Source organism: Pleurodeles waltl, chromosome 2_1, assembly GCF_031143425.1.
Source record: "Pleurodeles waltl isolate 20211129_DDA chromosome 2_1, aPleWal1.hap1.20221129, whole genome shotgun sequence".
Classification (NCBI taxonomy): Eukaryota; Metazoa; Chordata; class Amphibia; order Caudata; family Salamandridae; genus Pleurodeles; species Pleurodeles waltl.
The window spans coordinates 65,772,444-65,788,241 of record NC_090438.1 but is presented as its reverse complement, the minus strand read 5'-3'; the positions used below and the strand labels follow the sequence as shown (position 1 = coordinate 65,788,241).

General features: G+C 49.7%; 1 protein-coding gene across 3 annotated transcripts in view; it reads left to right on the top strand.

Moving 5' to 3' along the window:
- The window catches only part of STARD8 (StAR related lipid transfer domain containing 8), a 417,850-nt gene that overhangs the window by 357,056 nt on the left and 44,996 nt on the right, over positions 1-15,798 (top strand). For all 3 annotated transcript variants that reach the window (XM_069210123.1, XM_069210132.1, XM_069210141.1), the window contains one exon: positions 1,189-1,270. In XM_069210123.1, coding sequence (XP_069066224.1) covers positions 1,189-1,270 — 82 coding nt within the window. The remainder of the gene's footprint in view (positions 1-1,188; positions 1,271-15,798) is intronic.

Genomic DNA, 15,798 nt, shown 5'->3' with positions numbered 1-15,798 from the left:
AAATGCACCTTAACTTTGGAACTCATTTGTTGGCCTAACTTTTACTCCAAGCTCATGCCTTGTCCTAACCTTAATTCCAAGCTGATTTCTTGGCCTAACCTTAACTCCAGGACTCATGTGTTAGACTAATATTTAGCTCCTGGACTTACCTATACCTCTTGGACTCATGTGTTAGACTAACCTTTAGGTCCTGGACACATAGTTGACCTAATCTTAGCTGCATTTCTTTTGTGGGCCTATCCTTAAGCTCTGAGATTCATGGGTGGGCCTAACCATGCCCATAGGACTTGATGGGCTAACTTTAACTGCAAGGTGTGAAACATTAGATATTAGCTGCAGGACTTATGCTGGCCTAATCTTTACCTCTGGCACTCATGCATTGTCTTAACCTTACCTGTACGTAGCTGTATAAGTTGTTTGAGTAACCTCAGGTGTAGGACTTGTTTCACTAACCTTAGCTGCGGGACTTATGTTGGTGTAAAATGTAGCTATGTGTCCTGTGTGACTTGGCCTAACCCTAATGAAGCTATAGGCTTGTTTAAGGAACCTTAGATGCAGCACTCTAGTTGTGTTGTTTAAGTAACCTTAGCTGTAGGACTTGTGGTGGCATACCCTTTAATACTAACAGTTATGATTTGTCCTACCTCAGCTGGTCTTGGCTATAGAAGTTACTTCACTAACCTCAGCTGTAGGAATCGTTTGACTAACCTGAGCTGCTAGACTTCAGTTGGCCTACGCTTAATGAATCTGTAGGCTTGTTTAGGTAACCTTAGCTGCAGCTCTATTGTTGTGTTGTTTGAGTAATCTTAGCCGCAGGACTTGTGCTGGCCTAACTAACCTTTACCTCCAGCACTCATAGGTTGTCCTAACCTCATCTGCACTTGGCTGTAGGAGTTGCTTGAGAAACCTTAGCCACAGGACTTATGCTGGCCTAACTAACCTTTACCTCCAGCACTCATGGGTTGTCCTAACCTCATCTGCACTTGGCTGTAGGAGTTGCCTGAGTAACCTTAGCCACAGGACTTATGCTGGCCTAACTAACCTCCCCTCCAGCACTCATGGGTTGTCCTAACCTCAGCTGTAGTTGGCTGTAGGAGTTGTTTGAGTAACCTCAGCTGTAGGGCTTGTTTGACTAACATCTGCAGGACGTCTGTTGGCCTAACCTCACCTCTCTTCTCTCTTCTGCAGAATCACGGTTCCCCCTTAACATCGACTCCGTGAAGAAGGACCACAGCTTCCTGGACCAGGACGCCCTAAAATCCCTCTGCAGGTAAGGATGCGTCTGTCGGCAGCACCGCTTGTTGTGTCGGTACCCTCTGTGTCAGTACTCATCCCTGGGTACCTAAGGCACAATCTAAGCCTTACACAGCTCACTCACGTGCTCAGCATCACAAGTGACATGTCCTAGGGGTAGGATCAGCACTGAAACTTCAAGGGAGGTAAAGCACACGCAATGTGGTCCTTACAGAATTTCCAGCTACGTTTCATTTTATTTTGCATTTTAAGATTTTAATGATCCTCACAATTATCATTAGGGTTCCACTTTGGGCTTTCTCTTCTAGTAAATTACCAAGTGTATGTTTTTACTGAATGAGGAATAAAAGATGTGCACCTTTTATTGCAGACTCTGCACAGCTGTTTGGAAATACACCCTCGCAGCTTCTATATTCGGGTTCCTGTAAAAGACTCGTGTGTGGGGAGGGGAAGGAAAGCATTTTTTACACAAGTACTCGCCCAGCAAAGTAATGCTAGGTCTGGAGCTGTAACAGAGGGGCCTGAAAGGGGGAGGTGGTTGGAGAACCTTCAAAATGCAGGTTTCTTCTCAGGAATGCAGTGGGATTCTTGGAAGACAAGAGTGTGCCGGTGTTTGTCTTTGGTCGACATTATGTTTGTGTAATATGTTATTAGAGCAGCTGCTTTAAAAATCCCCCCTTTGAACCGGATAGTGAGAGAGCAGATGTCTGAAGTGGCCCAGATTTGGGGCAGGTATAGACTAGAAGGGGGTGTGAGGCAGGTGCAGAAGGAGGCAGGCATCACCTGGAAGAGGTAGGGGTGGCACGTGTGTAGAGTGCTGGGAAGTTATCACCTGGAGCAATCATGTGTGTAGGTAATTTAAACATACGTTGTGCAGCAAGTATCTACTGTAACAGTGGTGTTGGTAAAGGTATGGAATGAATTGCAGGGTTCGAAACAGTCATATAGATGTGCTGGAGCAGGCATCTGACAGAGTGCAGGCATGAATCTCCTACATGTGCTGAGCAGGCATAGGATAGAGAGCAGGCATATATCTCCTAGATATGCTGGAGCAGGCATATGACAGAGTGCGGGTGTGGATCTTTTAGATGTGCTGAAGCAGGCATATGTCAAGTGCAGGCATGGATCTCCTAGGTATGTTGAGCTGGTACCTGACAAAGTGCAGGCATGGATCTCCTAAATGTGCTGGAACAGGCGTATGAAAGAGTGCAGTCATGGATCCCCTAGATGTGCTGAAGCAGCAATATGACTGAATGCATGCATGGATCTCCTGGATGTGCTGAGCAGGCATCTGACAGATGCAGGCATGTATCTCTTAGCTGTGCTGAATAGGCATCTGGCAGAGTGCAGGCATGGATCTCCTAGATGTGCCAAGCAGACATCTGACAGAGTGCAGGCATATACCTCCTCTTGCGCTGGAGCAGGCTTTTGACAGAGTGCAGGCAGTGCTGTCCTAGAGGTGTTGGAAGAGCCATGTAGTAGAGTTCAGGCAATGAACGTTTGAATATATAGATGAAGGAATGCAGCAGAGTGCAGGCACTGAGTAGTGGTGTTGGAGCAGGCATATGACAAAGATCAAGAAAGGACTTTCTTGAACTATTGGAGCAGGCAACTGGCAAAATGCAGGCAAGAAATTCCTGTAGGGATCGGCCCTGGCACATGGGACTGGGCGGAGGGACCTATTGTAGGTGTTGTTGCAGGCATGTGACAGTACGCAAGCTTCAAAGCTGTCTACTTTACCTTTTTTTCACATCTGGTTTGCACATAGGTATCCAGAGGCATGGTGTTCTAAAGCACTAACTCATAGGAAGCTGTGTGTTTTCAGGTTGGCATGCAAACCTACATTTATCTCTCATCAAGGGATCGTCACACAGGGCCAGGCGCGGCTGGTCAAGCATACACAGCGAGACGTAGGCTCTTTCTATGGTCACGGAAACCGGGAGCTCGGCTCTCCTTGCAGGCCTTGACATCCAGAGCTAGGCCTTCATTATTACTAGATACACCTAGAGTTAGGAACACGTTCTGGCAGAGAACGCAAAAAAAAATCTTTCCTTGGTAGCATATACGCCCCACGAGCACTAGGCTTCCTTTGTGGCTAGAGACAGCTGAAGCTAGACTCCCTTTGGTAGGGTAAACTCCTAGATGGAGGTAGGGTGTCTGTGCCCAAAGAGATCTGGAGCCAGGCTCTCCTGGTGGCCTTTGATATCCAGAGCAGAGACAGATAACGCTAGATTCCCTTTGGTAGGGTAAACCCCTTGATGAAGGTAGGGTCCCTGTGGCCAAAGAAATCTGGAGCCAGGCTCTCCTGGTGGCCTTTGATATCCAGAGCAGGGACAGCTAACGCTAGACTCCCTTTGGTAGGGTAAACTCCTAGATGGAGGTAGGGTGTCTATGCCCAAAGAGATCTGGAGCCAGGCTCTCCTGGTGGCCTTTGATATCCAGAGCAGGGACAGCTAACGCTAGACTCCCTTTGGTAGGGTAAACCCCTAGATGGAGGTAGGGTCTCTGTGTCCAAAGAGATCTGGAGCCAGGCTCTCCTGGTGGCCTTTGATATCCAGAGCAGGGACAGCTAACGCTAGACTCCCTTTGGTAGGGTAAACCCCTTGATGAAGGTAGGGTCTCTGTGGCCAAAGAGATCTGGAGCCAGGCTCTCCTGGTGGCCTTTGATATCCAGAGCAGAGACAGCTAACGCTAGACTCCCTTTGGTAGGGTAAACCCCTAGATGGAGGTAGGGTCTCTGTGTCCAAAGAGATCTGGAGCCAGGCTCTCCTGGTGGCCTTTGATATCCAGAGCAGGGACAGCTAACGCTAGACTCCCTTTGGTAGGGTAAACCCCTAGATGGAGGTAGGGTCTCTGTGTCCAAAGAGATCTGGAGCCAGGCTCTCCTGGTGGCCTTTGATACCCAAAGCTAGGATTTTATCATGGCTGCTGGATATATCCAGAACTAGTCTGTTTGCTGTGAGAGATAGCTACATTAGACATCTCTGTGTAGGATAAACTCTCAGAGGGAGGTAGGCTCTCTGTCCGCAAAGACAGGGTCATCTTAAGAATTTGGGGGGGGGAGGGCCTAGGGCAAACGTATTTTTGAGACTCCTGTTTGGAACAGCTTTGAATTTATAATCCAGTTTCAGCCCTTTCAAACCCTTTTTGGCCAGGTTACTGACAGTGCACAGGCGCATTCATCCAAACTCTAAATGTGTTTACATCTAATATTCAGGGATGGTGACGCGTTTGTTCAATATTATATCACAGCAGCAGCAGCTTGTAATACTACAGCAAGTGCTCTCTGAGACACCCTCCCATTTCTCATACGTGTGGTCCTGCTTTGATCTAAAAGAAACTTTTTTATGGATCTTGCATGAAACATAATCACTTCTGTGCACAATGTCTGTCCCACACATCACCCACATTAAAAATAAATGAAAAGAAAACAGTATTTAAAACAATCTGTTTAAGAGTTATTCAGGGTCATCAGGGCAAGACTCCCTGCAGAACAGAGCTGGCTCTATCAGGGGCCCCATCAAAGGCTGGGGCCCTGGGTCAGAGCCCACTTTGCCCATGCCTTAAAACATCTCTGCACAAAAACCTTGAGTTAGACTCTCCTGGTGGGTGTTAATATCCAGAGATAGGTTATGCTCATGAGTAAATACACCTAGAACTAACCTTGTGAGCAAAGACAGCTAAGCTAGGTTTTTTCCCTGTAGCATAACCACCTGTCTGAAGAGACCTGGGCCTTGGCTCGAGGGCTGATCATTGACCTCCAGAGCTAGATTTTCCTCAAGGCCAGATACACCTAGAACGTGGTCTTTGTGGGCAAGAACAGGTAGTAACCTATACTGCCAGCAAGAGGGAGCCTTTCTTTGTGTCCAAAGGGATCTGGAGCTAGGCTCTCATTCTGTGATTTAGCATCCAGACCTAGGCTTTCATCATAGCAAAATACACCAAGAACTATGCTCGCTTTATACGTTATGCAAGTTAAGCTTCACCATATTGTGCATACATCTAGACAGAGCTAGGCTTTTTTTTATCCAAAGAAATTTTTAGCTTGGCTCTCATGTGGAATTTGACACCCAGAGCTAGGTTTTCATCATGGCTAGATACACCTAGAATAAAACTCTCTTTGCAGGAAGGCAGAGTGAAGCTATGCTTTTCTCTGTACCATAAATGTCTGACCACAGGAATGTGGAGCTAGGCTCTCCTTGTCAGCTTAGAAATCCAGAGCTAGGTTTTCATCATGGCTAGATACACCTAGAATAAGGCTCTCTTTGCAGGAAGGCAGAGTGACGCTATTCTCTTCTCTGTACCATAAATATCTGCCCACAGGAATGTGGAGTTAGGCTCTCCTTGTCAGCTTAGAAATCATCGTGGCCAAGATGCATTTTAAACTAGACTCTCTTTTTGGAAAGAGACAGCTGAAGCTATATTCCCCTTGGTACGCTAACCTCACTGGAGGATTGAGGTAAGTCCTCTGCAATTAATGACATCTGGAGTTTGGCTATCTTTGAGGCCATTGCTATCTGTACTTAGGTTTTCATCATAGGCAGTGTAGGAAATCTGCCTTTTTTGCTTGTGGTCACCTCAGATTTTTCGCCTTTTCAGTTAATGAAGTTCCTGGGTCCATCCTAAATTGTCTTCCTGCAAAGGAAGAAAAATACCTCCTCAAACCCAGTCCATTGTCTGTCTGTGACCCGAGAGCAGCCCCGAAGGACTTGAGCTGCTCCACCTTGAACCCTGGACAAAGAAGAATGAAAGGGTCAGTTAGCTGGTCCAGAACATAGGAATGTGCCCACAGGGAACTCAGCTAGCCGCAAGAGACCTTTTTTCTGAAGTACCCAGCTAACCAGTAGGAACTGGCCCTCGAGTGGACTTTGCTGTTGGCCTCTGCCTGGCACTATTAGAATCTTTAAGTGCCTTAAAGACACCTGTGGTTGTTTGGGCATCAGACGAAAGATCGGAAACTTTTGAAAAACATTTCTTCCAGAGCCCGAGAGGGACGTGTCGGAAAAAGTATCCAACCAGCAGTTCCACTGCAATGAATAAAATTTTAACTCCATCCCAGTTAACGCCCCCAGACCCTCAAATAACACCTCAGTCCCGGTCTATCACTTGCATAGACTCCTCATTGGCGTGTTGTGCCTTTTGGCACTGTTTCTACTTAAAAATGTGTGACTCTGGTTCCCGTTATTGGATTTCTGTTGTCATATTGTTTATTAATGTTATTCTATTTTTATAGTTTAGTTTTCGATATGTATAGTGTAGAGTTTTGACTGTATCAGTGTTTTGATACGGCATAAATACGTTACACATAAGTTAAGCCTGCCTGCTCTGTGCCAGGGGTTAATTTAGGGACTTTAAGAGTTCACCCTCAAAAGAAGTTTTATTATTCCTTGAGGCGGGCCGTCGCCCATCCCAAATAATAATCCACTTTTTTTTACAGGTAGATACACCTACAACTAGACTCTTTTGGCAGGAGGGACAGCTACATCTAGTGCCTAGAATAAACACCTGTCTGAAGAGACCTGGAGCTAGTCTCTCATTGTAGTCATTGACATGCAGATCTAGGTTTTCTCTATGGCTAGAGACACCTAGAACCAGGCTCTTTCTGTGAGCAAAGACGCCTTCAGTAGGTTCTCCTCGTCTGCATCAACATCCACAGCAGTGCTGTCCTTCTGTGCATAGATACTAAGAGATTAGCTCTCCTGATAGGAACAGAAACCTATATTGAGATTCTCATTGATTCTATAGACACACACAGCTAGGTTCTTATTGTTTGTAGAGAAGCTTGAAATTAAACTACTGTACTGCCGGTGTAGAATCATGCTTTTTGCCTCTGACTTTGGTAGTGGCGATTAGTCTCTGCTCCAGGCACAGGCACCTGTAGTTATAGTCTGCTACTGGGCCTAGCATCAACATCTAATCTAGGCTTGGGGCATAAGTTCTGTATCACAGCTAGTGGGACTAACCATTTGTATATCATTGGCTCTCGGCAGTACTCTGTCCTTTGATGCTGGACCTCAGTGGCTCTTAGTATATCATTCCACAATCTCTCAACAGCACTCTGCCCCTTGGTGCTGGATCTCAGTGGCATATTTTCTGCACTGTACCTTGTTCCTTGGGCTTCTTTGCTTGTGATTGTAGGTTCTTGCTTTCACTTTGTCTTTACTGGCCCTGGGAGGTGCTTTAGAACTTGTTGTGGGTCTTAATTCACAGTTCCTATATGTTTTTCTTCAATTGTCTGTCATTGCTGGCCTTCAACAGCAGTTTATCTCTCGTTGGTTCTTAGTGTGACTTTGGTCTTTGCTTTTTATGGGCGAGCACAAAGTGCTCCGTCCATTCTGTAATCTCTTTTGGGGCTTGAAACCACGCTCATGCCACGTCAGTCACTTACATTGGTTTGTGGACTTGCCTTTTAAAATCCGCTTGCTTTCATTTGTGAAAGGCATGCATACGTCATGTCTTTTCCGGTGTTTAGCCCACCTACACAGCACCAGTAAACTACTAAAAACATACGAGGTTCGATGTTTTCAGCCTGGAGTTCGGACTACTTTATCTGTTTATTTTACACGCAGCGCGATTGCGCTGCTTTTTTTTTCTTCTTTACAACGCTAATAGCTCTAACTCGAACAAATGCGAGACCCGTTGCATTGAAAATGCTTGTTGTCCTCGGTGTCATCTGTCCCTTACTAATAGTTCCTCCTATGTCTGGTTTAGATGTTGCCTTTGATGGCTCTTAGCTTAGCAGGCTGTGCCTCGCTGTCACTTTCTATGTCATTTCTGGGCTTTATTTTCACTTTGCCTGTTGGGGTGGAGGCACTCTGGTTTCATACACAACCTTGAAGTGCCAGAGCGTCACTGCACCTTGCCTGTCACTGATGGGTCTTATGCGACTCTGGTCGTTGCTCGCGCCCTGTGTGCCAGCACGGCTGTGGTTGATCATATTCATTTTCCCTCAATAGCGCTCTGTCCATCATTCCTGGGCCTCAGTGCACTCTGGTCATTGTTTTAGGTCTCTGTGCCACTATGACTGTCGATTATATTATTTGCCACGTGAGTGGCTCTCTGTCCGTCACTGCTTGGTCTCAGTGGCACTTGGGTCATTTTTGATGCCCTCTGTGCCATTTGTCCATCATTGATTGTACTCCTCCTCATTTGAGGTATATTTACAAAGAGTTTACACAACAAGTAAAGTTGCAGCGCTGAGTTGTGTGAATGGGAGAGAGCAGAACGTTGCTGTGCCTGCTTGGAAGTGGTGCAGTTCTGCCCTCTCCCTGCGCCGGCACATTTGTGTCTGCCGTACACCAATCCAGGCACCTTTGTGTGATATTGCAAGGGCTTCTGCTTGTACTCTGCACACTTTTTGTGCAAGGATGGGGCCCTTTCTGCCCTAAATCTATGCTTTAAGCTATTTTCCTCGCTGTAGATGTTCTGTAGAATGCAGCACACATGCAAAAAGGAAAAAACAAGGAGACATGAAAATATTTTTCCCGTTACACCTGCCTCAGGAAGGTGCAGATTTTGGTGCAAATCCCTGTGTACAATTCTTTGTAGGTATGAATTTGCGTAAAAAACCATGGGTGGTTGCATGGTGACATAGAACGCCACCTTGACACAAAGTAAGGCATTGGAGCGCGGTGCCCAGCATTAGGTTACAAACCAACACAAATTGTGATTTGCGTTGGTTTGTAAATCACAGCAGAAGATTTCATCAGGTTGCATTTAAAAAAAAAAAGTTATGGAAACCTGATGCAAACCCTCTGTAAATCTGGGCCCTGGTGGGTAGCTTAAGGCCCTCTGTGCCACTTTGGTGGTTGTTGTCATCTGTGTCACTTTGCCCATCGTTGGCAGTACTTCCCTCCACTTGACCTGTAGTAGATGACCCCCAGCGGCATTTTGGTGCAGTTTCTTGCCCGGTGTGCCACTTAGCCTATCATTGATGGTTCTACTTCTGACGTGTGTTGTTGTTGACGCCCCTCGATGGCACTTTGCCCATCATTGCTGGTCCTCAGTCTCACTTGGAGTGTAATCTCTGGCCCTCCGTGCCACCTTGGAGTGCAGCAGCGGGCGGTTTACCTTAGCTCCTTCTCCGGTCTCAAAAGCAAGGTAGGCATAGCTGTCAAGTTTCCCAGGTCCATGCGCGTTGTGCCACTCCAGTCCTCTTTTTTTTTCCTTTTAATTTTGGGACTTGTAGTCCTATTTTATAATGGAATAAACAATACTACAAGTGCCAGAATTCAAAGAAAATACTTGACATGGAGCAGTACAGCATGTGTGGCTCTGTGAAGCTTTAGTCCCGTTTTTTGTTTCTTTTGAATTCTATGACTTGTAGTCCTATTTATACTGGAATAAACAATACTACAAGTCATAGAATTCAAAGAAAATACTTGGAGTGGAGCCGTTCATCAGGTCCGGATCCGGGAAGCTCGAGTCCGGGTTTTTTCCCTTGCATTCTGGGACTTGTAGTCCTATTTTATAATGGAAAAACTAATACTCCAAGCCTCAGATTTCAAAGAAAACACTTGGAACGGAGCAGCACGTCACGCATGGACCTGGGGACCTTGGCAGGACTGGGGAGGGGGCGTGGCGCCCCGCCTGGGCACAGGGGCCCTGCCGCTGGCGCGCTGGGCGCCGGATGTGCCCTTTCTGAGGGAACATAATGCGGCCGTGTCCCACTGATAAAGCAATGAAAGGGCGGCTGGCCTTCCAACACACGGCCCCATTCATGGGCAGGCTGTGCAAACACACGCCCCTGTCCCGCTGCCAGCCCTTCGCAGGCACAATCGCTTTGATGCCCGCCTGTGTTCTGCAGCCAGAAAGCGGCTGCAGAGAGAGAAAGGCGGGGTGCCGGGGAGACTTGGGGTGACACCGCCAAGGCTGCGGCGCAAAGCTCGTGGGACTCCGGGGACTGCCTTCTGAAGCCCTGCAGGTAGTTCTTAGGGGGCTGGGGAGCCAGGAGAACAAATGAGCCCCAATTTCCTTTTTAAGGGGGTCCAGAAGTATCTAACCCTCTACAAAGTCAAGTTTTTTTTATTTGCATTCTGGAACCTTTAGACCTGGTTTTATAATGATCTAAACAGAAATACAAGTCCCAGAATGCAAAGCGAAAATCAGAACATGAGCAGCTACTCAGACTTAGACTTGACACACTTGCATGGGTGCCTCCTCTGGCACTCATGGCATTTAAGCCCCTATGCCCACCCTCCTCCCCCACATGAGGGCAGCTGCTGGAACAGAAAGTAAACAGGACTCCCCAGAGCCATATTTGCTTTCTGCTTTTTCCACTCTCTGTCCTTTCCTCAGTTCCTGAACAGCGAAGGGGAGTCTGTCGAGAGACAGCCGAGAGCAGAGGTCAATGGTGTGATGCCACCAGGTATCAGGTGCTGGGTGAGGTCACGTGCCCTACTCGTTGGCATTTTGGTGAATAGATATGGATACATAGGGTTGCCACCTGTCCAGATTCTGACCCAAATATTTGGGCAGATGTCTATGTGTATCACTTCTATGCTGAATGGCTCCTTTATAGTGAAATTATAGATACAAACTAAAACTGAAAATTACTGAAATTGGCCAGTTAAGGTGAGTTACAAAAAACACAATTTGCACCATGCTATCCATAAATGGCACCCTAAATGCAATGCTCATGACCTCACAATATTCACACCCGTAATTAACAGGCCTCAACAACAAAACACCATTTAATGTCAACATACAGCCTAACACATTCTCAGGGTCACTGGAATTATGCGATTGTGACCGCAGTGATTTTTGCATAATTACGATCATAGTGATGTCATCAGTCACATAGCGAGCAGCACCGATGATTTAAGCAAACCAAAAACCGGGTATTCGATGGAAATGGAGTCCGTGTCACCTGCCCTGGGTTTACATCTGTCCATGGCACAGTGACGCGGATCTGTGCGTACACCAGCACGCAGAATGAGCGTGTCTTGGTGCCAGGAGAGAGTGGCATTTTCCAAGGTGTAGGTGACCTGCCACGCTGTCCTTATCAGGAGGCGTGCCCGAGCCGGGCACACCTTGCTATAGAAGTCCAACCACTATTGCAGTGACCCTGGCACGTGGCAGTGTGAAGCAAGCACATGGACAAAAGTGCACGCTCCGTTGGTGCCGCCTCTGTGCCAAGAGGACCGCAGCTCCGCGTGGCACAGCTGGCACGCGTGTTGTAGAGCCGAGAGAAGACCACAGGACTGAAGGGCCTGCTGTGGTGGCTGTTGGGGGCAGAAGTGCCACCAGGATCTACGTTCTGCACCAACACCAAGCCAGGAGCTCCTCTTCACACGCTACCTGTGGGCACTACCAGCAGCAAACCAGGAGCTCCTCTTCACACGCTACCTGTGGGCACTGCCAGCAGCAAACCAGGAGCTCCTCTTCACACACTACCTGTGGACCCTGCCAGCAGCAAACCAGGAGCTCCTCTTCACACACTACCTGTGGACTCTGCCAGAGGCAAACCAGGAGCTCCTCTTCACACACTACCTGTGGACTCTGCCAGCAGCAAACCAGGAGCTCATCTTCACACACTACCTGTGGACCCTGCCAGCGGCAAACCAGGAGCTCCTCTTCACACACTACCTGTGGATTCTGCCAGCGGCAAACCAGGAGCTCCTCTTCACACACTACCTGTGGACTCTGCCAGAGGCAAACCAGGAGCTCCTGTTCACACACTACCTGTGGACCCTGCCAGCAGCAAACCAGGAGCTCCTCTTCACACACTACCTGTGGGCACTGCCAGCAGCAAACCAGGAGCTCCTCTTCACACACTACATGTGGACTCTGCCAGCAGCAAACCAGGAGCTCCTCTTCACACACTACCTGTGGACTCTGCCAGCAGCAAACCAGGAGCTCCTCTTCACACACTACCTGTGGACTCTGCCAGAGGCAAACCAGGAGCTCCTGTTCACACACTACCTGTGGACCCTGCCAGCAGCAAACCAGGAGCTCCTCTTCACACACTACCTGTGGACTCTGCCAAAGGCAAACCAGGAGCTCCTCTTCACACACTACATGTGGACTCTGCCAGCAGCAAACCAGGAGCTCCTCTTCACACACTACCTGTGGACTCTGCCAGCAGCAAACCAGGAGCTCCTCTTCACACACTACCTGTGGACTCTGCCAGCAGCAAACCAGGAGCTCCTCTTCACACTACCTGTGGGCCCTGCCAGCAGCAAACCAGGAGCTCCTGTTCACACACTACCTGTGGACCCTGCCAGCAGTAAACCAGGAGCTCCTCTTCACACTACCTGTGGACCCTGCCAGCAGCAAACCAGGAGCTCCTCTTCACACACTACCTGTGGACCCTGCCAGCAGCAAACCAGGAGCTCCTCTTCACACTATCTGTCGGGCCTTCCAGCAGCAAACCAGGAGCTCCTATTCACACACTACCTGTGGACCCTGCCAGCAGCAAACCAGGAGCTCCTCTTCACACTACCTGTGGGGCCTTCCAGCAGCAAACCAGGAGCTCCTCTTCACACTACCTGTGGACCCTGCTAGCAGCTAACCAGGAGCTCCTCTCCACACACTACCTGTGGGACCTGCCAGCAGCAAACCAGGAGCTCCTCTTCTCACATTACCTGTGGGCACTGCCAGCAGCAAACCAGGAGCTCCTCTTCACACACTACCTGTGGGGCCTGCCAGCAGCAAACCAGGAGCTCCTCTTCACACCCTACCTGTGGACCCTGCCAGCAGCAAACCAGGAGCTCCACTTCACACTACCTGTGGACCCTGCCAGCAGCTAACCAGGAGCTCCTCTTCACACACTACCTGTGGGACCTGCCAGCAGCAAACCAGGAGCTCCTCTTCACACACTACCTGTGGGCACTGCCAGCAGCAAACCAGGAGCTCCTCTTCACACACTACCTGTGGGCACTGCCAGCAGCAAACCAGGAGCTCCTCTTCACACACTACCTGTGGGACCTGCCAGCAGCAAACCAGGAGCTCCTCTTTACTCTACCTGTGGGCACTACCAGCGGCAAACCAGGAGCTCTTCACACACTACCTGTGGGGCCTGCCAGCAGCAAACCAGGAGCTCCTCTTCACACACTACCTGTGGGCACTGCCAACAGTAAACCAGGAGCTCCTCTTCACACACTACCTGTGGACCCTGCCAGCAGCAAACCAGGAGCTCCTCTTCACCCACTACCTGTGGGCACTGCCAGCAGCAAACCAGGAGCTCCTCTTCACACTACCTGTGGGCACTGCCAGCAGCAAACCAGGAGCTCCTCTTCACACACTACCTGTGGGGACTGCCAGCAGCCAACCAGGAGCTCTTCACACGCTGCCTGTGGGACCTGCCAGCAGCAAACCAGGAGCTCCTCTTCACACACTACCTGTGGGGCCTGCCAGCAGCAAATCAGGAGCTCCTCTTCACACACTACCTGTGGACCCTGCCAGCAGCAAACCAGGAGCTCCTCTTCACCCACTACCTGTGGGCACTGCCAGCAGCAAACCAGGAGCTCCTCTTCACACTACCTGTGGGCACTGCCAGCAGCAAACCAGGAGCTCCTCTTCACACACTACCTGTGGGGACTGCCAGCAGCCAACCAGGAGCTCTTCACACGCTGCCTGTGGGACCTGCCAGCAGCAAACCAAGAGCTCCTCTTCACACACTACCTGTGGGGCCTGCCAGCAGCAAACCAGGAGCTACTCTTCACACACTACCTGTGGGGCCTGCCAGCAGCAAACCAGGAGCTCCTCTTCACCCACTACCTGTGGGCACTGCCAGCAGCAAACCAGGAGCTCCTCTTCAGGCACTACCTGTGGGCACTGCCAGCAGCAAACCAGGAGCTCCTCTTCACACACTACCTGTGGGCACTGCCAGCAGCCAACCAGGAGCTCTTCACACGCTGCCTGTGGGACCTGCCAGCAGCAAACCAAGAGCTCCTCTTCACACACTTCCTGTGGGGCCTGCCAGCAGCAAACCAGGAGCTCCTCTTCACACACTACCTGTGGGACCTGCCAGCAGCAAACCAGGAGCTCCTCTTCACGCACTACCTGTGGGCACTGCCAGCAGCAAACCAGGAGCTCCTCTTCACACACTACCTGTGGGCACTGCCAGCAGCCAACCAGGAGCTCTTCACACGCTGCCTGTGGGACCTGCCAGCAGCAAACCAGGAGCTCCTCTTCACACACTACCTGTGGGGCCTGCCAGCAGCAAATCAGGAGCTCCTCTTCACACACTACCTGTGGACCCTGCCAGCAGCAAACCAGGAGCTCCTCTTCACACACTACCTGTGGGCACTGCCAGCAGCAAACCAGGAGCTCCTCTTCACACTACCTGTGGGCACTGCCAGCAGCAAACCAGGAGCTCCTCTTCACACTACCTGTGGGCACTGCCAGCAGCAAACCAGGAGCTCCTCTTCACACACTACCTGTGGGGCCTGCCAGCAGCAAACCAGGAGCTCCTATTCTCAGTACTTGCGAACACTACTAACACAAGCCAGGGCTCCTCTTCTCACAGTACTTGTGAACACTACTAACACCAGCCAGGAGCTCCTCTTCTCACAGGACTTGTGAACACTACCAGCGCAAGCCAGGAGCTCCTCTTCTCACAGGACTTGTGAACACTACCAGCGCAAGCCAGGAGCTCCTCTTCTCACAGGACTTGTGAACACTACCAGCGCAAGCCAGGGCTCCTCTTCTCACAGGACTTGTGAACACTACTAACACAAGCCAGGGCTCCTCTTCTCACAGGACTTGTGAACACTACCAGCGCAAGCCAGGAGCTCCTCTTCTCACAGGACTTGTGAACACTACCAGCGCAAGCCAGGAGCTCCTCTTCTCACAGGACTTGTGAACACTACTAACACAAGCCAGGGCTCCTCTTCTCACAGGACTTGTGAACACTACTAACACAAGCCAGGGCTCCTCTTCTCACAGGACTTGTGAACACTACTAACACAAGCCAGGGCTCCTCTTCTCACAGGACTTGCGAACACTACTAACACAAGCCAGGGCTCCTCTTCTCACAGGACTTGTGAACACTACTAGCGCAAGCCAGGACCTCCTATTCTCACAGGACTTGTGAACACTACTAACACAAGCCAGGAGCTCCTCTTCTCACAGGACTTGTGAACACTACCAGCGCAAGCCAGGGCTCCTCTTCTCACAGGACTTGTGAACACTACCAGCGCAAGCCAGGGCTCCTCTTCTCACAGGACTTGTGAACACTACCAGCGCAAGCCAGGACCTCCTCTTCTCACAGGACTTGTGAACACTACCAGCGCAAGCCAGGGCTCCTCTTCTCACAGGACTTGTGAACACTACTAACACAAGCCAGGGCTCCTCTTCTCACAGGACTTGTGAACACTACTAACACAAGCCAGGGCTCCTCTTCTCACAGGACTTGTGAACACTACTAACACAAGCCAGGGCTCCTCTTCTCACAGGACTTGTGAACACTACTAACACAAGCCAGGACCTCCTCTTCTCACAGGACTTGTGAACACTACTAGCGCAAGCCAGGACCTCCTCTTCTCACAGGACTTGTGAACACTACCAGCACAAGCCAGGGCTCCTCTTCTCACAGGACTT